Source organism: Accipiter gentilis, chromosome 6, assembly GCF_929443795.1.
Source record: "Accipiter gentilis chromosome 6, bAccGen1.1, whole genome shotgun sequence".
In the NCBI taxonomy this organism is placed as follows: Eukaryota; Metazoa; Chordata; class Aves; order Accipitriformes; family Accipitridae; genus Astur; species Astur gentilis.
Genome location: NC_064885.1, coordinates 32682541 through 32707003, shown reverse-complemented (window position 1 = coordinate 32707003; position 24463 = coordinate 32682541). Strand labels below are relative to the sequence as shown.

Genomic DNA, 24463 nt, shown 5'->3' with positions numbered 1-24463 from the left:
CGCCGCATCGCCGCTTTACGTAACGGGGGAGTTTTGGGGGGGGGGGGCCAACGGCCGGACGGAGCGGGGACGGGCGGGCAGAGGGATGGGTGAGGAGTGAGGCGCGGGGATGGACAGACGGACAGACTCACCGCCGAACAGCGCCGGGCCCCGGGACCGCTCCGCTGCGGGGACCGGGGGGGAGGCGGGACACAGGGCACGGCCTGCCCTGCGCTGCCAAGGGGGACCCCAAATTCTTGCTCCCGAGTTCGTGGGGAGGGGCTGCACCCCCCTTGCCTGCTGCCCCGGCGGGGCCGGCTCTGCCTGGCTGCAGCAGAGCTCCGCACAGCCCCGGCCCTGCCCCCCCCCCCCCCCCCCCCCCCGGGTGCTTTGCACAGCCACTGCAGGGAGAGAGGCCCTGCCAGATTTGGGCAGGGAGATGCGGGAAACAACGTGCTTCCAAGTAAATCATCCCCGTTGGAAGAGGAGGGACCAGAGCTATGCCGGGACAGCCCGTAAGAGACGAGCAGGGATCCTGGAGAAGCTGCCTCCCACCCGCAACAGTGCATCTTCACGGGGTACACCGGGCTTGTAAAACAGGAGGCAAGACTGGCACTGGCGATGGGGGGAGATGGTGGAGAAAAGCAGAGCATATGTAAAACGCAAAGTCCCAAACCGGTGCAGTCTCACCTGAGCAGGCTTCTGGGCCCAGGGATGCAGCTCCTGCTCCACCAGAGCTCTCTGAGGCTCTAAGCAGTAACCAAATAAATACCCATCTGCACCTTGACCCAGGGGAGCTCCAAGAGGATGATGAGGAGCAGGGGCGAGGCAGGAGACAGCTCTGGCTTCCTGGGACACAGCCACAGCCACCCGCAGCCCTGCCCAGCCACCTTCTCACCAGCAGAGACCTGTGAAGCCACAGCCAGCAGCAAGTCTGACGTTTCATCCTCCTGCCGACATCCAGGCAGGCTGTTTAGGGTCAAGACACTGGCCAAGAAGAAGCAGGCAGGACATGGTCTCATGAAAGCAGAAGGGTGGCTGGGGGGTTTGTATAGATTGCTCCTCCACCCCCTGGCCAGGGTCCTCCTCACCTCAGTTGCCTGCAGGGTGAAATTTGGACTTGCTATTGCACATCAGTGAGGTAGTACCAGAGCTGCCAGTTACCAGCCTCCCTCCCCAGCTCACCCACAGCCACAAGAGCATTGTGGCTTTGCAAGAACCCAGGAGAGCAGTTGAGTGTTCAAGCTTTAAAACTTTATTTGAGCAGACAGCAGGTAACCCAGAAACAGAGTTTAGCACCCCCACACCAGTCAGATGCCAGCACTGAGCAAGGCATCCCAACACCCCAGCAGTCACAGTTGTGCTGCCTAGGCAGGAGACAGGCTTCGTCTTTCTCTGCTGGCTGTAAAGCGCATGATTAAGTCTGACATCAAGATGCATGCAAACACTACAGTGAGGACTCTCAGACAGCAGCTCTTAAATGCCATCCAGAGAAGTGTCACCAGGAAACAGTAGCACAGACAGGGCTGTACACATGCCTCAGAAACAGCAAGGTAGTTAAGGAAGAGCAAGATGTTACATAAGGCGGAGCATCAGGCTTCTAGAGAGTCAGATGAAAATCCAGCCCTCCAAGCTGGTGAGTACTGAGCTCAGTAACTAGGCGGGGGCCTTGTTCTCACCCCTTCCTTATAGAGACCCAGGTCTCTGCTCCAGCTGAACGATGTTCCTTCCCTCAAGGACTACTGCTGGGGCTCAGGTCACTTGCTTGCTTTAGGTTTAAATGCCAGATCAAACTGTTTGCAGAGTACAGGGCTGGTGACAGCCAGCCAGCCAGCCAGCTGCTTTTTGGGAACAGGCAGCACAGTTTAGCAGGTATCACACAGGAGCAGTGTTCAGCTTCAGGTCAGGGAGCAGAGGGTCACCATGAGAAAGGTGCCACCAATTTCCCCCCCTCCACACAACACCCAGGAGGCAAGACTGCAGTTTCCAGCAAGACCTGGGGAGCAAGCAGCTTCCCATGCATGCACACCAGCATCACCCCAGTGCCAAAGCAGGCCAGCCTCTTAAGTAGCATGCACACCCATCTAGAGCCGTGACCAAGAGCCCTCCAGAGAGCAGTTCAGCCCCAAGCCCTACATTCACCTTTAATTCCCCAAGTCTTTGTAACTGATTTGAAGGAAGTTTACTAAATCACAGAGCACACAGTCTAACTAGCCTAGTTTCCACTAAACATTCAAGCACCAGTCCTGTGACTGGAGGCAGGAAGCCACTTCAAGACAGCACAGCTATTTGAAACAGTTCAGCCTACAGAGAAGGTAGAGTCTAGGGAAGTACATAACAGACCAAAGTTTGTATCTGCATCACCACAGGAGAGTGAAAAAATAGGACTGCAGGAAATTGATCCATGTTAGATACTAACCATCAAGCTTCGCAGATGACATTGCATGATAAGCATAGAACAATTATGGGAAACACTGTCCCCGATAATTACGTACACCCATAGTGCAACATATGGAGGTCACTGCCTCCGATATAACACTGTGGTAGGCAAAAACTACCTTGTTCTTTACACATTATGGAAGACACTGCTCCCGATAATGTCAGTTATGTTTCATGATACATAAAGTACTGGAAGTTTGCAGGAAGCTGCCATTTAAAAAAATCGGGCCAACGCCTAATCTGAGGTACAAGAAGTTTGCCTGTGTTGCCACAGGTGGAGCTACAGCTACACAGCAAGCCCCTCCACCGGGGCCAGGAAGGAAGCTGTGCTCCCCATGTGAGCACACAGCATCCAGAAAGGGGGGTGAAGAGGGAGTCTGAAGCCCACAGAGGGGCACGGACACCGCAGGGAAGGCAAATTTCTAGTATTTGAGTTCCCACCTGGGTTTTCAGCATTTCAAGGATCACTTTGGAGTGCAACCCGGAGACGCGCTACCAGGTTTACACCTTCAAGTTCCTTCCAAAGGGGTGTTTTTGCCACAGAAAGCTTAATTGCTAGTTTTCAAAAACTTTTTTTTTTGAGGGGCCTGTTTAGATTATTTTAAATGCAAAGTTCCAGTATCATGTTTGATTGTAATAGCAGATGCTGCTTTATTCAAAAACGACAGTATAACTGTCATAATTATGGAAGGCACTGCTTCCGATAATTATCTTCTATAAAAAAACACACCATTTATAGTGAACGCTGTCACTGATAAATAAATAAACAAATAAATATCTCAGTGCCAAACAAGAGCCATCCTGCAAAATGGCATCAGTCAAACAGGGTTTGGCCAGCAAGAGACTCGATTTCACAAAAGGCCGCAGAGCAGCAAGGTTTGAAGTGCCAGTCTAGAGCCATTTCTCAATGCTGCAGGACTTGCTGAGGTGCCAGCTAAGGATATAGAGGGGGCATTAGATAATCTTTGGATCATTTTCCCTGGGTATTGAGGCATGCCTCAGCAGAAGCAAGTCTCCAAGATGTCATTGGGACCCTGCTGTTGAGTAAAGGCAGGCTGGGCACTTCAGAGCTTGCTGATAATCCAGCACTTGCAGGCTATTACTAGGTTGTTTTATTTTTGAACTACAGGTTGATCTCTGCAGCTCCCTCTCAGAGAAGGGATCCTCATTACAAGCAGTAAGAGGAATCCATTCCCTGTTTTGTCACTAGGTTTAGGGGGCCAACAATTAAAACCCTAAATAGATGAAGTACCTCCCCACTCAAGGTACCGGTTCAGGAGTCACCTGAGCTGTTAGTTCTCAAGTACAATGGAGAGCAAGCCCCACAAGCAGCTGTACATGACCGGTTTGGACTATGGTCAGATGGGAGCCTGGTCAGAGGAGATTTCATGGTAATCTTAGTACCTGCCTTAAAACTGCCTCCTGTGAATTTGTCAAGGTGAGATTTAAATTTTATGCTCAAATTTGGTCAAAAAAGATCTGTTGCCAGAAAATCCACAGAAAAAAAATGCCATGTTAGGGAGTGGGTTTCCCTAATCCTATACCTTAACCAGGTGTTTGCCATGTCTAGAATTCATTGTCTGTATCCCAGATATCACCCACTAAGGCATTGGCAGCCCCTTTAATGGTCCAGGTCACCAGGGCCAGCTGCTCTTTCAGCATGTTCACGTTCACGCTGTCCCTGCTGGTTCTCAGCAGCTGCAGGTTCTCCAGCAGACTCTGCAGGGTGTGGGAGCCTTTGCCGAAGAAGATGTGGCGAAAGGGAGTATCTTTTGGTGAGAGGTATGGGGAGAGGAAGTCATACTCCACCTGGAGTAGAGGTGCAAATTTAGGGTTATACGTTCACCTCCCAAGTTTTTCTTTCCTAATCTGCCCCATCACAAGCTCCCAAACTCTGATCCCCACCCAGCCCTTTCCCACAGCAGCTCTGCAAGGGCCAGACCCTCTCCCGATAGCAAGTGCAAAAGTCGGTCATGTTGACGCTAAGCAAGTGAAAGAGATACTGGTCTGCACAGTGCCCATGGCTCCTAAGGAAGATGCCCATCCCAGCCAGCACTCTCCTCCTTCGTGAAGAAAGGAAAACCAGTTGCAGATACCCACCTTCATGATCCTGTCATTCAGGGCTCTGCGGACGACCCTGTTTTCCTTGTCACTGTTTGCAATATCTCTTCTCAGTGCATCTGTAGCTCGCTGGAAGTCACCACGGGCAAAAAACAGCCAATTCAAGGTCAGCCCCAGTGCCTGTGAGGGAGGAGCTGTTAGCAAACCTGATTTTCTTCTTTTGCTGCTCTCTTACCAAGAGAAAGTGTTGGAGGTTTTTTTTGCCAGTTTAACCAAGTAGCAGAGCGAGTTCCTGGCAGACTCTTCTGAGGTCACTGAGCTCAGTGATGTCTCTCCCCACCCACAGTTTCTTGTAGGCTTTCAGCAGAGGTGCAAATGAGATGCAAAGCTGCACCATGCTGTGAATGATAACCAGATGAGAAACCATCCACATCCATTTCCTCAAGAGCCTACCACAGACTGATTAGTTAAATCTCTCTGCCACAGCCACTCTGCCTGCCCTGCTCTATAAGAAACATCGATTTAGGTAACAACTTGCTACACACTTGTGCCCAAAGGAGGAAGATGTCTACCCTGTTGTAACCAATAGCAGCAGAGCCTTATTAGCACATGGCCCCATAACAGTCTACAGGGATTCAGTCCACTTGGAGCCTTTCTTACCTTCACATCCCGATAGTAGGGCAAAAACTTCTCCTGGAATGCTAGCAATTCTTCACTGTATCTCTCAAAGTCCAGGAAGAGCTCATGATCATGGGTCAGCCTGAGAGCTATTTGTCCAGCAACTTCTGCAGCAGCACGCATAAGAGCATACAACTTGTCAATCCTCTTCAGGTTTTCCACAGTGTCCTCAGTAGTGCCCAAGAAGGAATATTCCTCTTCTTTCTGCAAGAAAGAAAGCATTAAAGTTAAGCAAGAGTGCTTCTCCAGCTAGGATTTTTTACCTCCCACTACAGTTTGCTTGCTATTTCCACCACATGCCATCTCTTCATGCGGCTAAGTAGCATGACTTGAGTGGCAAAACTTCAAAGGACAGGGGAAGGGAATGGAGCTCCTGCAACTCGTCCCTCACAATTTCCAGTGATCAGCAGGATGCTCTGTGGGTTTGTTAGACCTGAAGACATATAGACCTTTTCCCCCTCCGAGGTCACTGCAGAAGTGCAGGCAGGCAAACCCCAGCACTCAGTTTGGTATGAGCCAGCAGCACTCTCCAACCCTTCTGGGCAGGATAACTCAAGGTTTTTTGTGGAACAGGTCTGATGCTAACAAAATCCAAGCATTCATAAGCAGAGGAAGCTGTTAGCAGAAAGGGTCCCAGCTGCATGCCTGCAGTAACAGAGCAGGCTGCTTGGCTGATGCCATTTTTGCCAGCCCCAAGCTGCAGCAGCAGACCTGAACAGCCCAAGTCAGTACTTGCTCTGGCCAATGGTACTGTTTCCTCAACGCACTTTGCTTGCTGACCAGCAGGCTGTAGTACAGTCTTTCACTGAAGCAACAACAGCTTGACATCTTTTTAGTACTTTTAGCTTCTGAATCATTGACATCTGAGCCTCCAGAGGAGCAAGTGCCCCCTCTCCCAACAAAACATGAGTGTTCAGGACTCTGGAACAGAGACTGTAGGGGCCCACCATGCTCCAGGAACAGCCTTCACAGCAAGTATTGCCACAGCCACCGGGTCCAGAGGCTGCATCTCCTCCCCCAGAGAAGCTCTTGCATGGACAATGAGCTTGTGCTCTGCCATCCTGGAGCAGATACCCTTACAGCACTTTCCACAGCATGAGTACACCAGGCAGGCAGACAATACTTACATTGCAGAAACCAAAGGAAACCACCGGGATTCCCGAGTAGGCCAGGAAAGGGAATGCTGCATTATCCAGACCAAGGGGAACACTGCAAAAAGACAAGTATTGAGTAGTTACCAACTGGACATCCCAGGAGAAAAGCTACAAGCCCTAGAGTTGAAGCTCTGAGCCAACTGGACTACCCTGTCCAGACAAGACTGCTTTTGGCAAGGAGTCCTGGCCAAGTGCTAAGGGCTGCTTGTCCATTTCCAGCCACCGGTCTTTGCACAAGGCTGTTCCTGCCCTACAAAAAAAAGTCTGGGCTGCCTACAGGCAGCTTGGGGCAGCACTAAGCACAGCTAGTGTTGTACTGTTCTTGCTTGCCTGATCCTACTGCAGCAGGTAGAGCACACCCCAGACAGTGGTATGACACTCCAGCACAAAGAGCAGAAGCTATTTAGTTTGTTCCTTTACAGAGATTTGCTTTCCCAAAGAGCAGGATGACAATACTTACACTGTTTTTACCCAGTCAGAGCCAACTCTGTCATACAGGCTTCCCGAATCCTTTGTTGGGTCCTTCACCTGCACAGAGATGACAGTCAATGCACTTGTTCTGACCCCTGCTTGGGCTTCCAGACCCATCCTAGAGCTTGCATTGCTGTGCAGATGCCAGACTCAGGTGTGCTCCCCTGACCTTTCTCCACACAGGCACAGTTCACATGGGACAGGCATTCACCTCACACTGAACTGTGGCATTTGCTGATTTTAGATTCTGCGTGCCTGAACTGCAATTCCCAGAGCCCAGCTGACTTCAGACAGGGCCCTCCAGAGTATCCCAGCCCTTTCTCCTAAAAGGAGCTTTCTCCTCAGAAGGTGCCAGCTGGGGAATGTGACCCAGCACTGCCCTGGCTGCTTTCAGTTCCTCCTTAAAACCACAGTCACCTTGATTAGCCCAAGACCCTTCAACTCACCCCCTTCATAGTTCTCTCCAGCAATGTGTACAGCAACGGGCTAGCAGAAATCTTCATGTGGTTGAAGCCTGCAAAAAAGAAAGGGTGTTTGACATGCTGGCACAAGTAACCACTACCGCTAGAGCTGTTCAGCCCTGTGACTGAGCAATAACTGATCTGCAGCTTGTTGCCAAAGGATCTTCAAGAGACACAGGACACTGGGACCTAGCAGAGCTGCCTCCTTCTGGCTCAAGCTGCAGCAACCTCGCAGCTTCAATGACAACAGGAGAATAAATGGAGTCATGCCAGTCTTCAGCCAAACACCCAGCATCAACCTCTGGCACAGCCCCCATTCCTGGAGGTTAAGGGATGCCTGTCAGGCTATTCTGGTCCCACTCAGTTTCAAAAAACTTAAGAGTAGCAGGTTACCTACGACTGCAGCATCCAAGTTAATGTAAGTGAAGGCTTTGGCATGCAGTGTGGCAGAGTACCCCTGGAACAAAACAAGTATTTTAAGATGAGCAGTACAACACCAGGATGTTTAATCCATAGGAACAGGAAATCACAACTGCGCAGTCAGCACGCAGAAGCCTATCAAAGAAACAGTACCTCCAGCCATTCAGTAGCACCCACAGCTCCGTAATCTCCCGCGCTCCAACTAGCAAAGATGATGCTGCGCCTTGGTTTGTAGCCATCTGCAAAGAGAGACACACTGAGATGTCTGCCCTTCCCCATGGAGATGTAAGCTTAGCACTGAGGGCCTGGGTTGATGAATTGCCTACTCCTTAGAGCTGAAGCATTCTGGCTGCTGCAGACAAATGTGCACACTAGTGGCTGCATGGACACTATACCCTGCCCCCCCATACTGCAGAACTGTGTAGGAAAACCTTGCTGCCTGCATTTCCCCCTTTTGTTTAGCTGCCCGAGCCCAAAATTAAACCTGGAGACAAGAACACTCAAACTAAGTGCCACCATGCAGCCCCCACCGCTCCAGCTGGTCAGCCACTTCAGTGTTTTCCCACCTTCAGGCCTGGCTGCCCAACAGACAGCTCAAGTTTGAGGTTTGCATCCTGTGTTATCCAAGGACATTCTTGCATTCAAGCCATACCAGATACAAGCAAGCAGTCTCTTGGAAGTGAGTACTCACTGCAGAAAAGTTGTCTATGTTGGACAAGTAATAGCTTCTCAGGAAGCTTTCTTAGGTTCCCCATGCCTTCCCAAAGGATTATTTTGCAACTGGGCTCTCCAATGTTAACACATGCAGAGCTAAACCTGCATCACCTCCCACCCCCAAGCTTTTGTACACAAATATTACCATGTTTCACCATGTCTGAGATCACATGGGCAAGTTCCAACAATATGGCAGTTCCAACACCAGCCTTGGCTGCTCCTGGGCCCCAGGAGTCTCTCTGGGCTCCGATCACAACATACCGATCTATAAAGGAGACATCAAGATCTGAGCTGCAAGCTTCAGGTTGCAAACACCATTTATCATAAGAGCAGCTTTGAGCTTTTATACTAGGACAGAGTGTGGAGTTTGACCCCTGAATCTGGCACACTGCTTGCTTTCATTTAGCCTTTCCCTGGCAGCGCAGTTGAGCTTTTGCCTTGACCCTTAGGGAAGGGTCTTGGCTCTGCTGAGGAAGTGGTTTTCTCTGTCTGAAAGCAGCTGTCATGCTCTGATGATCACAGAAGAGGAAAGGTTCCCCTCAAGACTGAGCCACAAGGCAGTTGCTGTTACCTGGTTCTTCAAATCCCTTGATAGCACCAAAGATGTTCAGAATCTTCCTGTCCACCATAATGTTGTTCACACTCAGTTTCACTGTCAGGTTGCTTGTGCTGCTCAGCATCACCTTACATCCCAAGACCCCACTATTCCACTCCAGAAGGCAATTTTCTCCATCCATTCTCCTGAGGGAAAAAAGAGAGATCCTTTGAACTCACTATCTAGCTCTGACCTCATTTAGCTATGCTGTGAAAAAAGCAAGCCTGCAACTGCAGGTGCAGCCTTGTTCAGGACCTGCTCAGGAAATAGCTTGCAGTCCTGTACCACTAATTATGCAAGGAGAGGTAGGATGCAGAGGCCAAGAGGAATCCAACACTAGATTAAGTTCAGTCTTTAAGACATGAGACATGGACACAAGCAACATTTCTCCAGCCAGTTCCACTAAGTTCTCCTGCGATACACAGCAGAGACCAGCAGAGAGCTCTCTGGGCTCACGGCATGTCAACACCACCCTCACCTCTGCAAGAGGGCCACAGCAGCCTAGCCTGCAAGCCAGGAGAAACAGTTACCTGAACAGCTTGCCTACTGCTTTGCTAGAGATAGTCTGAACAGCAATGCGAGGTAGTCCAGAAGATTCCACTGGTGGGAACTGGGTGTGGTTGAAAGAAGGGAAGCCTGGGGTGAAAGGGTCTCCAGTTCCAAGGTGGGCCTGTGAAAAGCAAGAGGAATCCTCAAGTCTCAGAGGAACCCAACAGTTCTCATCTACATAACGGCATGAAGCACTGCTGAGCCAGAGGCCTGCAGGACTGCTGCTCTCTGCAGTCCACAGTGAGAAAGGTTCACGAAAACAACAAACAGGGGAGCCAGCTGCATACTCACATGTCCGAAGGGGGCAAGCGCATCTGTCATCTTGTAATCAGAGGGGTCTAGGTACATCAGGGCACCAACTGCTCCTGCCTCTTCAGCATTTGCAACCTAAGCAAAGAGGAACGTTAATTGCACATCTGCACTGCAAGCAAGGGCAGTTAAGGCAAGTACATGGAGTAATGGTGTGAAGGGTTGTGCTCCTGAATGCCCAACTCTGCAACAGATTTTAACAGCTACCTGTCAGCGATAGGCACACAATGAAGCTGAATACTAGCAGCTCCGTACTATTCCAGGCAGAGTGTGCCTAACGCCCTTTTGAACAGTCAGGACACTCCACGGTTACCATCTCATCCTATGATTCCTTCCAGCTCACACTTGCTTATCAGAGCAGCTTAGAAGACAGACGTTATTTAATTTTGATCATGCTCCATCTGTTTTGCCAAGATTAGGTTAGTCTCAAGACAAGGTAAGCAGCCACTGAAGGCTCATCTTCACATGGAAAATGAAGGCAGAGTGGCCTAATCGGGTACCTGTTTAATACACCTACAACCCAGCTGCCTCCGATATGCCACCGGTATAAACACTCTTACAAGGCTAGACACCAGTTTGAAAAGTGGGAAAGGGATTGGAGAACCAGTGAGCAAGGGGTCTTGCAGAAGCACCTTTCAACTCTGCCTGTGCCTGATGCATGCAGAGAGGCAGTCTGACTGGAAAGAGTCCTATGCCCCAGCCTCCCCAGGAGCCCCCACCTGAGGGGCAGCTCTGGGTCAGACCTAGAACAGGCTTGTGTACAGAAGGACTTGGATCCTTTAGGCTGCTTGACTATTCAGTTCTACTCACTACAGAGGGAACCTTACAGCAACATGCAAGGCAGCTGACTGGGCATGCAGTGCCAACACCTTCACTTGGTGCAGTGAACAGTCAGGAAGGGCCCAAGTGAGATACTTTCAAAGCTTGGCTGCAGTATCTGGCTGCAGCCCCAAGAGGTGCTCTGGAGGCAAGGCTCTTCTGCTTCTAGCAACCCTATTGCTGCATCTACCAATATCAGTCAACTCTGCACTCTGTAGCCCCTAGGCTGCCTCTCTCTGCCTCACAGTTCCATCACTCCAGACGCTTGGCTGTCCCAGCAAGACTGCCAGAGGCCAAGAAGAATGGCACCACAAACAGCAACCAACTCTGTTCAGTCTTGGTGTCCAGGCCTGCACGTGGAGGCTTAGTGCAAACAAGTAAGACCAGACCTGCAGGGACAAGCCTACATACACAAGTTCCAGAGACATGAACAAAGACACACCTCTGCACCTCAAAGAGGAGGAAGCATAGCTTCCTGCTGCCAAGTTTGGCCAGGCTTTCAGGCACAGACTGCTTACCTTCTCAGCAAGGGTTATTTTTCCAGCTCTGAAGATGATTATAGTTTCATTCAGTGAAACACCCTGCTTCTGTAGCTTCTGAAAATCAGCTTTGAGTCCATAGTTCACATGGACTGGTTTGCCCTGGAACAGAAACACTGGTTATAGACGCAGCAGTCCTGTCAGTAAGATACCCAAAACAACCTACAGAGTCACACTAACATTAACAGTAGGGAGTTCAAGCTCAGCAATGTAAACTCTGATCACATACAACGTGCCTGTTGAAGCAGCACTTCTGTCAAGGTTCCTGTCTGGACCCCAGCAGAGAAGTTTAAACAGTTACTTCTGCATCTTGTTAAAGTAATAAAACTATGTGGGCCCACTTGCCCCCCCCCCCCCCCCCCCCCCCCAACTTGGGAGGGCTTTAAACACTTCATATCTTGAAGGGACATATTTTGGACATTGCCACCTGGTTAAGCATGCAAGCACATTTCCAGAATTTTCTGGGAGTCACTTACAACAACTGAGCCACTCTTGCTGTATGCCACGTATGCATCGGGACTCTCCAGTTCCTCCTCTTTACCATTTTCCAGAAGAGACACTTTGTTGTTGCTACTGTTAAATGTAAAGAGACAGTGTTATGCTCTTTCATACATAAACTCCGTATTTAACTAGCTCCCCTATTTCAGTCTGTGCCCTCGCAATTCTGACCAAGGCAATGCAGAGCCTGAAACGGGCAGACTTATCCCAGTACTTCCATGCAAGAAACTCTGGGGTTGGTCAGAGAACATTAACAAAGGCTAATTTCTGAGGCAAGTAGCAGAAAGTATCTCTGCTTCCAAGTCTCTTAGTCCTCTCCTAAGAGGAGCTAAGAAAATTCATTTCCCCTGACATGAGGGGGCAAGTAAGACATGAGGGTATGAGCTGTCAGCCAACAAAATGCCTGTTTATACCCTCCTGAACTACTATAGGAGCCACTGCCAGGTCTGTAACACCTGTCTGGGTGACAAGGCAGAGCTGCCCACACTAGCAGCTTTAGACACAGGGAATCTGCCCTTCAGCTGAGTTTTTACTCAAGTTTGTTTTCTCTCCACTTCCTAAGAACGCTTTGAGGAAATGGCTGTCCCAGGAAAAAATCCAGAGGGCTGCTGCCAGAGCCTCTGCCATTTAGAAAGCCTGAGAAGAGACAAGGGAAGCTATGGCTTGGCTAATTGAGGCCTTCTTTGGAGAGGTGTAACTGGCTCACAATTTTAGCACTGCTTGCAGCAGAAATCATGTGTTTGCTCAAGACTACAGATATCCATGCTGTAAGGAAGAGATCTGCTTCTCTTCATTAACATACCTGCCTTTGACCTGCAGCTTGATGTAGTGCTCATCATTCCACACTTCATCCAAGAGGAAGCTGGTGAACTGATCATGAATGTAGCTGGCAATGCTCTCATCTTCACTCTGGCCAGCTTCAAAAGAGTCCTTACTTGCTCTTTGCCTGTAAGTAACAGATGGACAGCTTAGGCTATAGCACCAGGTTGCACTGCAGTGCTCCAGCCTGCAAACTCAAGCTGGATGGGCAATTTAAGCCCATGTTTAACCACATGCCACCCCACAAGATCTTTAAGGCCCTTGCTCTCCAAAGGAGCTTGAGTTTTACTCACAGGCTGTGCCTCTCTCATAGCTGCAGCTAAGCTTTCTGGAACTATTACCTCAAGTTGTCTTCAAGACGTCTGGCTGACAGCTTATCTGACAACAGGGTTCTGAGCTCAGGCCAGTAAAGGACAGGTGGCCCAGGAACCTCTTCTTCCTCAGTTTCATCATCATCCACTAAGTAAGATGTTGTAGGAGTCATCTCACACTTGCCACTTCCATCCAGACACCTGCTAGCTTTCTGCATTCGTCCACCATAACTCAAGTAGCCGATCAGAAACCCTACAGACAGAAGAGGTATTTCTTTGTGCTGCAGAAAGATGACTAAATGAGCCCCACATCATACAAGTGCATTAAAAGCAGCTTCAGGGTTAAGATGCATCTCTGCTCTCACACCATTTTTGACAAGCTGGCATACCTAAGGACAGACAGGAATATGCAGCCTGACATTTTGCCTGAGCTGGCATGTTTTAAGGTACACTGTAAATCTGATCTTGTGCTTGGCAGAGTCCCTCCAGCACAACTTGGGAAGGAGAATGATTACTTTAGGTCAGTGGCAGTGTTAAAACCCTTGAGATATGAGCACTGGAGGCTTTACTGATACGTTGACCCACATCTCTAGAGAAGTGTGAAGAGTTAATCGAGGGAAAACCAGTACACTTGCCATGCAGATCAGTTTGCCCTTTAGCTAAGTCACAGTTCCACTGTCAAACTTCACACTTCTTTGTGCCAATTCTGTACCATAAGTCTGAGCTAGACATACTTAGAGTTAGTGACAAGAGGCTGCAGCCTAGATCCAGGCTCTTTAATTATCTCCTGAAACAATACAGATTCAAATGTTAACAGCCTCAAATATGCTCAATACCAGAGTTCACTTCATGCAGTTGCCTCCCACCCTTCCTTACCAATCAAAAGGAGGAGGACAGCTGCAATGACTAGGAAGCAGCGGTTCTTGCCTCTCCTCCATGGAGGAGGCATGTTGGCATGCAGGTGCTCCGGTCTCCCAATTTCCCCTCCTTCCTCATCATCAGCCGCCAGCTTCATCTCCACATGGCTGTTGTCTCCGTCCATTTGCCGGGCAATGCTGAAGCGTGTGTACGACATCGGTTCGCCACCAAACTGTGTTGAAAGACAATCATGTGATCAAGAGTTTGCTACACCAGCCTACAGTGCCTGCAGCCAGCGGCACCCATGCTCCAAACCACATACAGCTTGTTCATCTGAAATTGCTCCAGCGCAGCCTGAACATTTGGCTGTCAATAAGTCAGGCCAGCTGCTTTAAACAGACAGACTCAGACCCACTTAGGGTCTCCAGAGTCTACTTAGCACCTGTTTGCCCTGCGCAAGTTCAGAACCACACTGGTCAAAGTCTAGCTTGGAGTCTGTTACAGATACAACACAGCCAATGGCATTGGCATTTCCCACATGACCCCATGGCAAAGGCTGATTGAAACAAACTCCTGGTCTTAATCAGGAGTATACTGATCTGACCTGAATATGTGCAAATTGCACGGAAGGGCACTTTGATCAGGGCAGAGGAAAGGGAAGGCAACCCCTCCATGGTTGTGCCCTTGAGCCACATCCACTTTGACGTAAATAGTCTCATCCAGTATCTAGATAATCTTGTATTAAACTGCCCCAGGCTACTCTTAAATTACACTATTGATGAGTATTATAAAGCAGCCAGGCTGAAGAGAGATGACCCATGGGAATACTGCTACCTCAGCTAACATGAAAGCTGAGGATACACCTCCTCCATCCACCAGCAACTGGAACCATTCGACAGGTGTTTATCAGTGCCCAAGTAGAGCAGCTTCCAGTCTGGAACCCACTTTTCTAAACGGCTGCAACACACAGTCCAACCCTCTACAGAACAGCAGCCTGTGCACAAGGCAGTCATTCAGATTTACAGAGAGTTAAATTCAATTCCAGGTGTAGCCAGGCACTGAGCAGAACCACTCAGCTTCCATTAGAGCCCCTGAACTTGCCTGTGGCCATGGCTGTGCTGGGGACAGGCAGCAGACTGGCTAAAAGGCCAGAGGAAGTTTTGGGAGCAACGGTCCTGCAGCCCCTCTCCACTGTACTGGAGAAGCAGCTGGTGGTAAGCGCCCAAGCCCTGTTACAATCTCAGCAGCTCATCCACAGTTCTCAGCTCACTCTCAAACTACAAGTCAGTGGCTGGAGGTGAAGACACCAGACCTCAGCTTGATTGGTCAAAACTAAACGAATGTCATTTCAGACCTGCAGTTCCATTCTGGCCCATGCCATCTGCAATGAAGTGGCTGGCTGATCACATTTCAGAAAGGGCAACACCGCAGTCCATCCTAGCAGTCAGTCTCCTGACTCAACTGCTTGATAGGTTGGCTATCCTCACACTTTACAGAGTGCATGCCTCAACCCCACATATCCTCCCTACTTGTTCAGAGACCAAACCATCACATTTGCAGTCCTAACCTACGGTCATTTCACAGTCCAGGCTCTCTAGGACCAGCGGGCTTGGCTGAATAAGCTCAGTGCTACCTCCTCCTGCACATTTGTTTAAAGCACAGGTCTCATTCAAAGGCTGGACTTGTGGTTGAATTCCCACCCCCAAAATAACATAATAGAACATGTTGATTGTCCTGATAGGCGTTTAATCAGCTTCCTCAGCAGCACTTCCTCCTGGAACATTGTTCAAGGCTCACCCCCCCTCCTTATCAGCTTCCTGAGACACTCAAGACATAGCAGTTAACGATAACCCCACCAGCACTGAACTGCTTAAGCCACCTCCTTATCATGGCCAGCTAGCTACGCTGACGTTTGGCTCACAACCCACACAACAGCATCTGACGTTGCTTTGGATTCATCATCTTCTCTGATACTGACATGGATGTTGTCGAACCTTTCTTCTGAGGTATCATCAGCCCACCCAGAGACAAATGGCACAGGTGGACTGTGCCTTACCAAGTTAGAGATTGCTGCTCTGGCATGGTCCATTGCCTTCTGGAGGAGGAGTGCCCACCAACTTGACCAAAGCCCTAGAAGTTCAGAACACAACAAGTCAAGTCAGGCTGTTCCCCTGCCACTACACGAGACATCCAAGGTTGTCAGTCACTGCCACTAGTGCAATGCTTGCCCATGGATTTTATGTGCATGCTTCTACGCAAGTCACAATGTTGGTGAACCTACATCAACCTTGAATGCAACCTAGAAGTTCACATACTCCCACCGCAAATAGAAGTTCTGACGAACAAACTGACTATATTGAAGTCCAGGGATTGAGCGGGGGAGGAGTATAACAGAACAGCTAAGAGCAACTCTCCAAAAGCATTTCATTAGCTTTTATAGCTTAGATTTCTCTAGACAGCAAACTTATCTGAAAGGTAAACTGTAATTGATTTACTTCAGCATTTCTTCCTAAAGAGATGCTTGAAAAAGCTTCGTAAGTCAGTGACTAGACAGCTTGGGTTGAGACAGGCATTTAGGTTGGGAGCATACAACTTGAGCGTGCCCTCAAGTAGCGCTGCTAGGAAATGGCTTTGAACTGGTCTTCAGGTGCACGTGGATTAGCTTTACACCTGGGAGCTCCGCAATATAAGCGGGTTTTATTTGGAGATCAAAGGTTAACAGCGCCCCTCCGCTCATTTCACCTTCTGTTTAGGGCAAGAGTACGTGGGGACGAACCCCCAGCAGCCTCGAGAAGCTTTTTTTCCAAATGACAATCCCAGGCCCAGGCTCCCACCTGGCAGGCAGGGCACAACAGGGCGGGCGTACGGAGGGTCTCCTGAAAGCCAGACCGGCTAACCCAGGGGAAGCGCCAGGGAAGGGCCTACGGGCATCGCACCCGGCAGGGATGCTCCCCGGGATGCCCCCCAGCCACCCGGCATGGCGGCCGCCCCCCCCCTCCCCGAGCCCACCCCCCCCTCACGGCCCGACCCCTCTCCGCCATCCCGGGGGCGCGCAGAGCCCGCGCCCCGGCCGCCTCACGGGGAAGGGACCTTCCCTCCTCCCGCCGAGCAGCAGCCCGGGAGGCGGCCAGCAACTCCCGGTTCCTCAAAAACAAGGGAAAGAGGCGTTAAAAAAAACCACCAACCCGGAGCAGGAGCAGCCTCCGGCGAGGGGCTGGGCGGCCCCGGTATCGCGGGCAGGGCCCGGCTGCGGGCCGCCAGATAAGCCCGGCGGAGGGCCGGCCCGGCCTGCGGCCGCACTCCCGCCCGAGCCGCGGGGCTCTACCCACCTTCAAGGTCAGGCGGCCATGGCACGCTCCGCCGCGGCCACGTGCATGCGCGCGCGCCCTCCCCACCCGCCCCGCCGTCAAACGCGGCTGCGGCTGCTGCCGTCGCCCGTTGTGCGGCCCCTGCGCCCCGCTCCGCCGCCGCCGCCCCGCTGCCTCCCCTCGCCTCAGGGCGGCCGCCTCGCCCGCTCCCCGCCTTCACGGCCGGCTCGCGCGCCCTACCGCTCTCACCTACCGCCCCTCCGCTCGCCGGCCCGCGGCCCAAATGCCGCACCGGCAGCCGCAGCGCCGTTCTACTCCCCTCCCCGCGCCCCGCCCACCGCGCCCGCCAGCCAACCGGCGCAGCCGCCGGCGCCCCAGCGCGCGGGCGATAGGACCCCGCGGCTCCTCGCCTCGGCGGCAGCTTCGCGCTTCCCTCCGCGGCGCCGCGGGGTCCTTCCCCGCGACGTGTGTTTTCCCGGGTGGGTGCGAGTTCCAGCACCCCCCCCCCCACGGGAAGGGGCTGGAGGCGGGACTGGCCGCCGGTCAGGTAGGGAGGTGAGTTTCACACCTCCTCCCGGGCCGGGCGTGCTTTTAGCGCGGTAAGGAGGAGCGGGTTACAGATTCATCGTTCCCACCCTGTCAGCGTTTCGAGGGAACAGGGCAGGAAAAAAAACCATTTTCCTCCCTGGGTGGTGCAAACCAGACGCAGGACTCGCTCTGGCTTGGGAAGCGCTCGGCATCTTCAGGTCCCAGCAAGTCACGCGTGCTCAGGGCTGCCTTTTCAGATCTGAACGAGCAGGGGCACCCAGGATGCCTTTCCTTCATCTTGTGCTACCTGAGATTGCTGTTTTATTTGCGTGATGAGAAGCGTGGCAGGCCTTCAGGAGCGCCAGCCCCAGTGGGGCATAAACACAAGAAGCGCAGACAGCCCAAGTCAGGCCACGGGCTGCTTGTGGCCCGCAGGGCAGTTTCTGTGGCCACCCAGGCTGTGCTGGCAAAAGCATCCATTTGGTGGGTGCCATGAGATTGCTCCAGTGCGGAATTAACTAGTCCTCACCCCAGCCCTCTCCCTGGGGCAGACAGGGTGACCCCACGCTACAGTGGGAGCTCCCCGGCGTGCAGAGCTCGGGTCTCTGAAAGCCAGCAGGTGCAGAGCGGTGAGGTTCCCTGTTTTGTTTCTAAGGAACCTGAAGCAGAGGTAGAACATCTCGGTCATTTGATGAAACAAAGTTCTAGCACACGTCTTCTTTCAGTAGGCTTCATAAGGTGAAGCAACGGGTAAGGAGGCAGCTCAGTGGGTTTAGAGCGAAAATGGTAAATAATACACTGGGGGGTATTTAGGGAACCCATAAGCCACCCATGCCATTGGCAAGTCTATGCCCAGTTGTCGGTGTGATGCCGGGTTGAGGCTCGCGGCTCGGCCAGGCACCAGCTGGGGCTGCGAAGGGAGCTCCCTCTGCCAGGGTGTCTCTGTGCCGCGGCTTCCCGCGGACTACGAGGGCTGTGATGTTTGCTCCACTTACTTCCAGTTGATGGCTAATCTCATGAAGACCCCAGCTGCACGGACCCCACAGAACATCTCGCCCTCCTCAAACACCTGCTGATGTTTGCTGTCTCCAGGATTGTCCACGGTCAAGAGTGGGCCCTGGGGGTGGCCGCAGCCTCCTCTGCCCTGTCCGTCTAGGCTCTAGCATGAGTGGACATCACTGCTTCCAGCCTCGGTCCTTCAGCTCAGGGCATCCCTCAAAGGCGTGCCAGAACTGGGGAACGCTTCAAGGTTTGGGTGTGCACATGTTCTGCTATGCTGTGCTCATTTGTCCCTTGCTCGTTAAAGAAATAAAGGATAGTATAAGATAGGCCTGGGTTATTGCCTCAAGTCCTCTCCTGGGAAAGAAGGACGGGAGCAGAAGGTTTGTAGTTTGGCAGAACACATGATCGCAAAGAGGATTGTTTTGTGAAAAGCAATACATTCTTGCGCTGATAAAGGGGGGATTAACTAGATCTGAAACTCAGTGCGGCTGTCTGGAGACAAGCCTTCTGTAAAGCAGCAATACCAGCTCCGTTTGCTGGAGGTTTGAGCCAGGCTCCAGTACCGAGGCTCTTCCTTCTCCAGCTCCGTCCATCACGGGGTGTGGTGATGCCAGTCATGGGGGGCACACCGCCGTCACTCAGCATGTGGCTGCCCCGTGGGATGCGCTGCTGCCGGGTGCCTTGGTGGAAGCCGAAGGTGTAAGAGCATTGAGAAAGAGATTAGGTCAGTCCTACAGGCTGGATCCTCCGATTGTTCCTCCACACAAGGGTCTGGATGCAGCCTGCTGCTCAGGAAAGTATAACCCAGGGAAAACAGTCCTAGCCCTGCCCTGTTTTTTATGTTCCTCCCGGGCTCCCTCCCACCAAGCCTTCACCTTCCAGCAGTGCCGGTACTGGTGCCTGCTGGCTGGGCGCGCTGTGCCAGGTGCGGGGCTGTGATGACCGCTGGCCAGCGCCGCTGAGCAGAGCAGTATTTCCACACCGAGGTCCTGCTGGAGGAGAAGGGACACCTGCAGCAGAGCTCGGACTCGGGAGGTTCCTAGGAAAAGCAAGCCCCGAAAGGGGCAGTCTGATTTATTTCTCCTCCTGGCCTCTGTCCACTGTGTCTCCCTTCCAGCTAGCAGAGGAGGTGCCGTGTGCCCCGCTATGCCAGCCCTGACCTGCCCTGACAGATACTCGCTGCAGGTATTTTCTGTTCCTCTCACAGTATGTTTGACCATGTGCTGAGCAGTTCCCTGTTTCCTGCCAGGAAAAAGAAAGCTGATGTTCTAGAAACTCAGATATTTTTGCACTTACAACCGGCATTGGCAGTGAAATACCTTAAAATGAGAGTTCTTCAAATGGAACATGGTACCTGAGAGCAGTCGAGCGCCCTTTACCTTGTGTTGGCTGCAGGTGGGGAGTGGGAGTTGGCTGGCTGCCGGCCGTTAGCGGCTGGAGCCACCTCTCTCGGGGCTGGCACCTGCTTTGTTCAGAAAGCGGTCCCTGTGCTGTAGGTGATGCTGAGCCCAGGCGCTCAGGCTGCCCAGCTCAGACAAAAATTTTTGCAAGGAGCAGAGATAGCCAAAGCTGGGAAATGGCCAAAGAGGGAAGGGGATGTAGCACTGGTGACTGCTGATCCCTCATCCCAGCAAGATGCATGGTCTCTGCGTGCATGATTTTAGCACAGTTCAGGCCCATAAAAATCAAGAGCCATCGCCATCCGCCTGGAGATCTCGGTCTGGTTCCCAAAGAGTGGGAGCATTTCAACTCTGGAGCTGGCTGCCGCAGACTGTTGTTTGAGCCCTGCTGTGCCACACCATAGGTATCTGCAGCTTGTACCGAGCTCCTGCTTGCTTCTGCCCGCTCTGCTCCCTGCCAGGCCCAGCTCCTGCCTGCAGTTCAGTGCAGGAGCCTCTGTGCTTCTCCTAACAGCTCACTTTAGCCTAGCTTCCATCAGGGTGTTTCTCCTCATTGCAGCTTGACCCTGGTATTTTAGGAGATGTTTGTCCCTGTTTCCTCTGAACTCCTGGGGGGCTTGTGAGTCCCCTGACTCAGACTCAAGTGACTCCGCATTCCTTTGTAAAATAGCGCCTGATGTGACAGTGTCCCTCCTGCAGGATTAATGCTAAGACATGAGACAAAAAATATGTGGGAAGGAAAATAGTTTTACTTCAGCTTTGCAGCGTGGCTGACCCTCGTGTGACCAGCTGCCTTATGCATATTTTGGGAAGGCAGTTAAAAAGCAGAAGGAAAACAAGAGCCACAGAGATAAACAGGCTGGAAAGGATGCCCTGTGCTTTGTGAGCAGCTTATCAAAAACAACACTGGGAGGTGATGAGCACTTTGTGGCAAGAAGTACTGTGACTAACATGGCTTTTCAATCTGGAAGGGATGGAAAAGACAAGAATCAAGTGCTGGAGCATGGTGCCAAGTCAGAGGTGCTGCAAGACAAGCACACGCTGCTGGGCTGAGGCTGAGGGTTGCGGGAGATGCGATGGCCCGTGGTGTGGGAGTGGGCAGTGCCAGCTCTTGCCTTTCTGGGAGCAGATTTGAGCAATACATTGGCTGTGCTCCCTGCTCAACTCATGGGCTGCACCGGGGTGCAATCAGCTATTATAGGTCCCAGAAGGGAGCTGGGAAATCCAGGTTTTTGCAACCTCGGAATCATGCTGCAACCCCGCTCCATGTCGGGGCTGACAGGCATGGCCCCTGGGAGAGCCTGCCCTCTCTGCTCCTGTCTCCCCCAGCCAGCAGCGCAATATCCAAGAATTTCACAGCATCATGAGTATTCCCATCCTCTAGAAGACCTTGTGGGTTTGGCCTTTACTGCTGCATTTCTCAATTGCCCAGACTGAAAGAGGGGTGAAGTAGTTGGATCTGTCCCTAGCAGGAAAAGTCATCGTGCTGCTTTGGAAGAGGTCACCCCATCCTGCTTGCTCCCAGCAATCCAGGTGCCCATGGCCATGCTCGGGAGCTCTGGTTAGTCGGCCACTGTCCTGGCACGTGCTACGGTGCAGCCTGAGGAAGGAGGAGGATCCCGGCAGGTACTGGCATCTGGAGAGGATCTGCTGCCTCTTCTCCTGCAGCAAAGGGGCTGTGGAGGAAGCAAGGGATGAGTCATGTGCAGCCAGGAGGTGTTTGAGAGAGTGGAAACACAGCAGGTAATGCTGAGAGCTGGCCACAGCTCCGCCTTCCCTTCAAAATAACACCGTCTTTGCATCCTTCCCCGGGAAGCACCTGGGTCCAGCCTGGCTCTCTGCATCATCTGCAGCTGCCCCAGTGCTCCTGCCTGTCAGCCAGAGAGGAGCCAGAAAGCACGTGGGGGAGAGACATGGGGCCGAGGGTGCTGCGGTCCCTCATTCCTATGAATATGCAGATCTGGGGTATCCCATGGACCCTCTTCTCAGAGACCTCTGGGGTTTTTTTGCCTCCCTACAGTGAGGGAGCTCATCTCCTGCCTCTGCCACCAGAGAGACCACACAAGGAGGGAAGGGGATGTGGTGGTGCTCGTTACTGCTGCTCTGCTTGCCAGGAGCTGCCATGGTGGCCCAGCAGAGAGGCTCATGCGTGGACACTCTACCTCAGTGGGGTTAAAACAGGCTGGCTCTTTCAACGGGGCTTCCTTGCTTGCAAAGACTGGGTTTCACTGGGATTTTAACCCCCAAAGTCTGGACCCCTCTATTCTCCTTGCACGCCCCGAGCCTGCCTACGCAGAGAAGGGCAGGTAGTCATCTCTGCTTTATCCCTGCTCAGAGGATGCAGGGAGACGAGGCAATTAGCAAAGAACAAGACCTTAGCGTTGCTTCCCGCCCATCGGTTATGTCTTTTGGCAAGATGCTGGCCCTCCCCAGGTGCAGCTGTGGGGGAGAGCCGCAGTACGAGAAAAAAAATCCTTCGTGTGCGCAGGGTTGATACCACTCCTGCCAACAGACGAATCGCGCAGGCAGCCCTGCGGCCGGCGGCCGGGGCCGGTGGAGATCTAGCAGGAGCTGTTGTTGACCTGGAGCCTTTAGTGGCACAGGGTCAGCCCGGCAAAGCTCCCGCTATCTCAGCGGCTGCACCGCAGGACTGTGCTGCTTGTCGTTGCTCTGATAGCAACTCTGCCCGGTGAGCCTGGCTGCTTTTATCTGGCAGTCGGAGCGGCTGTCGCTGCGGCAGGGGGGCTGCGGGGCTGGGGGCCTGGACCAGTGTACAAACAAGCTCAGGATGTGAGCACAATGGCCAAGGATGGGCCTTTGAAAAGGAGGGGGACGCAGCGCGGCCGCCCTGGGGCACATCAAAGGTCCGTCTCGCTCTGCGCTGCCGAAAAAGCCCATGTGTTTGATGGCTACCCATGGACCTGGCCCCGGCATCGTGTCGGCACAAGGGCAGAGGGTTTGAATGGTGGGAAGCGGAAAGGGAAAAGACGGCAGCGGGGAGAGGACCGACGCAGGAGCTGGGACACAGCCCTGAGGATCTCTGCCTCCAGATCAGGGGTTTCTCAGGAGTTCCTTCTGTCTGGCTTTGTTCTGGCCCTTGCTGATCTGTATCTGGAGAGCAGCACACAGCCCCTCTCTTTCCTCCTTCCGTGCACCTCCAGGCAGGCATTTCAGGTCATTTCTGCAAAGTGCTTTGTGTGCAATTTCACAAGCACTTGCCTTGAATCAGCAATTGCCACAGCTGGGGGCTGTTGGGCTTTTTCCCTTCCAGACTTGGTGGTTTGAATCCAGGAAAGCTAGGGATGCCATACACAATTTGTGGTGTTTTGCTCAAGAAGCCCATGTAGCCAGCAGGAAAGTGACTGTTACCCAAAAGCCTTAGGAAGCCAAGCTCTAAGCGATGTCTGGATGGAGCCATGAAAGGACATGAAGATATGGTGAGAGGGGTGTGCTTTGTATGCCAGACATGTGCCTGCCCTACAGCGTCCTGCAGTGTCTGCTGTGCCTCTCTAGCAGGATCGGTCCTGTGAGAGAGAGTCCCTCTCTTCTCACTCCTGTGCTCCCTAAAGGGCCTGGGAAGGGGCTGGAAAGCCCGGGAAAGTTTTGCCTCTGATTTGCTCTGCAGTGCATGCACATGCTGCTGCCGCCTTTGGATAAAGGATAGCCCGAGCCTGCTCGGTGGGAACATGTTGACTCAGGAGATTAGACTTGTCCACTGTTTCGTGGTTTTATAAAGTGCGTTTATTGGCAAAAGAGCAGCCCAAAGAACAAAGGAAAAAAACAACACAAAGAAGAAGCCAGCACCCTGGGCAGCATTGCAGGCTCTGCAGGGAAAAAGTGTCCCCAAGAGGGCTGGATGATGGTTCTGCTCTTGGGAAGTGGCTGTACCCAGCAGGTGCTGGCCCCAGGCATCCAGAAAGAGCAGGCTAAGCCAGTGCCTCCTCTGTGGATTTTTGATTGCAGGGCTCTCCAGGCCTCGGTGGCTTTTTCGCTTTTGAAGCCATTGTCAGGGTAATTAAACGCTCCCAGGCAGGTGCTGGAGACTTTTGCAACCCGATATTTAGCTGCCTGCTGGAAATGCCTTGTTTTAGGGCAGATTAATCTCTCACAGCAATATCTGAAACCAAAGACGGGGCTTTAATTGGGGTGGGATTAGTGCAGCTGGGCTGAGCAGGGAGAGCAGGAGCTTTCTTCCTACCTGCTAATTGCCCCTTATCTCTGCTGGCAGAGGCTGTGACACCTGCCCGTGGCTGCCTGTGTGCCAGCTTTGTGCCAGGGGGGTGTAGGTTTATTTACAGAGCAGAGGGTGAGATGTGGTGTTCAAACCAGGGGAGCTTGGTCCGGCTCCAGCAGGCAGAGGGCTTGGGATGCTTTTGACATTCAGGTGCTGGCATGGCCATGGCGGGGGTGGGGGGGGGGTCATGCCTTTTCCTTGGGCTGTTGCAGGGTCCCGGGGCCTGAGCTGAAACTCACAGGCTGCAGTTTGCTGCCAGCCCCTGCCCCTGGGCACAGGCAGGCAGCAGGCAGGATTGATTTAAAGGTGAGGCCAGG

At 52.4% G+C, this 24463-nt stretch overlaps 1 protein-coding gene and 1 long non-coding RNA gene across 5 annotated transcripts; one reads left to right on the top strand and one right to left on the bottom strand.

Annotated features, from left to right (window-relative positions):
- Window positions 1-1211: 1211 nt before the first annotated feature.
- Window positions 1212-17290, bottom strand: TFRC (transferrin receptor). 4 transcript variants are annotated; one of them, XM_049802487.1, is made up of 19 exons: window positions 17236-17290; window positions 15731-15804; window positions 13693-13906; window positions 12847-13069; window positions 12489-12632; window positions 11665-11761; window positions 11168-11290; window positions 9813-9908; window positions 9503-9642; window positions 8949-9118; window positions 8523-8642; window positions 7817-7902; window positions 7637-7700; window positions 7229-7296; window positions 6772-6839; window positions 6285-6366; window positions 5140-5361; window positions 4519-4659; window positions 1212-4227 (listed from the first exon to the last, which is right to left on the bottom strand). In XM_049802487.1, the coding sequence occupies exons 2-19, from the start codon at window positions 15761-15763 to the stop codon at window positions 3985-3987; spliced, it is 2334 nt and encodes a 777-aa protein (XP_049658444.1). In that variant the 5' UTR covers window positions 15764-15804; window positions 17236-17290; the 3' UTR covers window positions 1212-3984. The 4 variants fall into 4 exon arrangements, with proteins under 4 accessions (XP_049658444.1, XP_049658446.1, XP_049658445.1 ...); XM_049802489.1 differs by having other exon boundaries at window positions 17232-17271; XM_049802488.1 differs by lacking the exon at window positions 15731-15804.
- Window positions 17291-17385: 95 nt separating this feature from the next.
- On the top strand, window positions 17386-18829 carry LOC126039525 (uncharacterized). Its single transcript, XR_007506342.1, has 3 exons — window positions 17386-17993; window positions 18166-18260; window positions 18512-18829. It is a non-coding gene; the product is annotated as an uncharacterized LOC126039525 (long non-coding RNA).
- Window positions 18830-24463: the final 5634 nt, after the last annotated feature.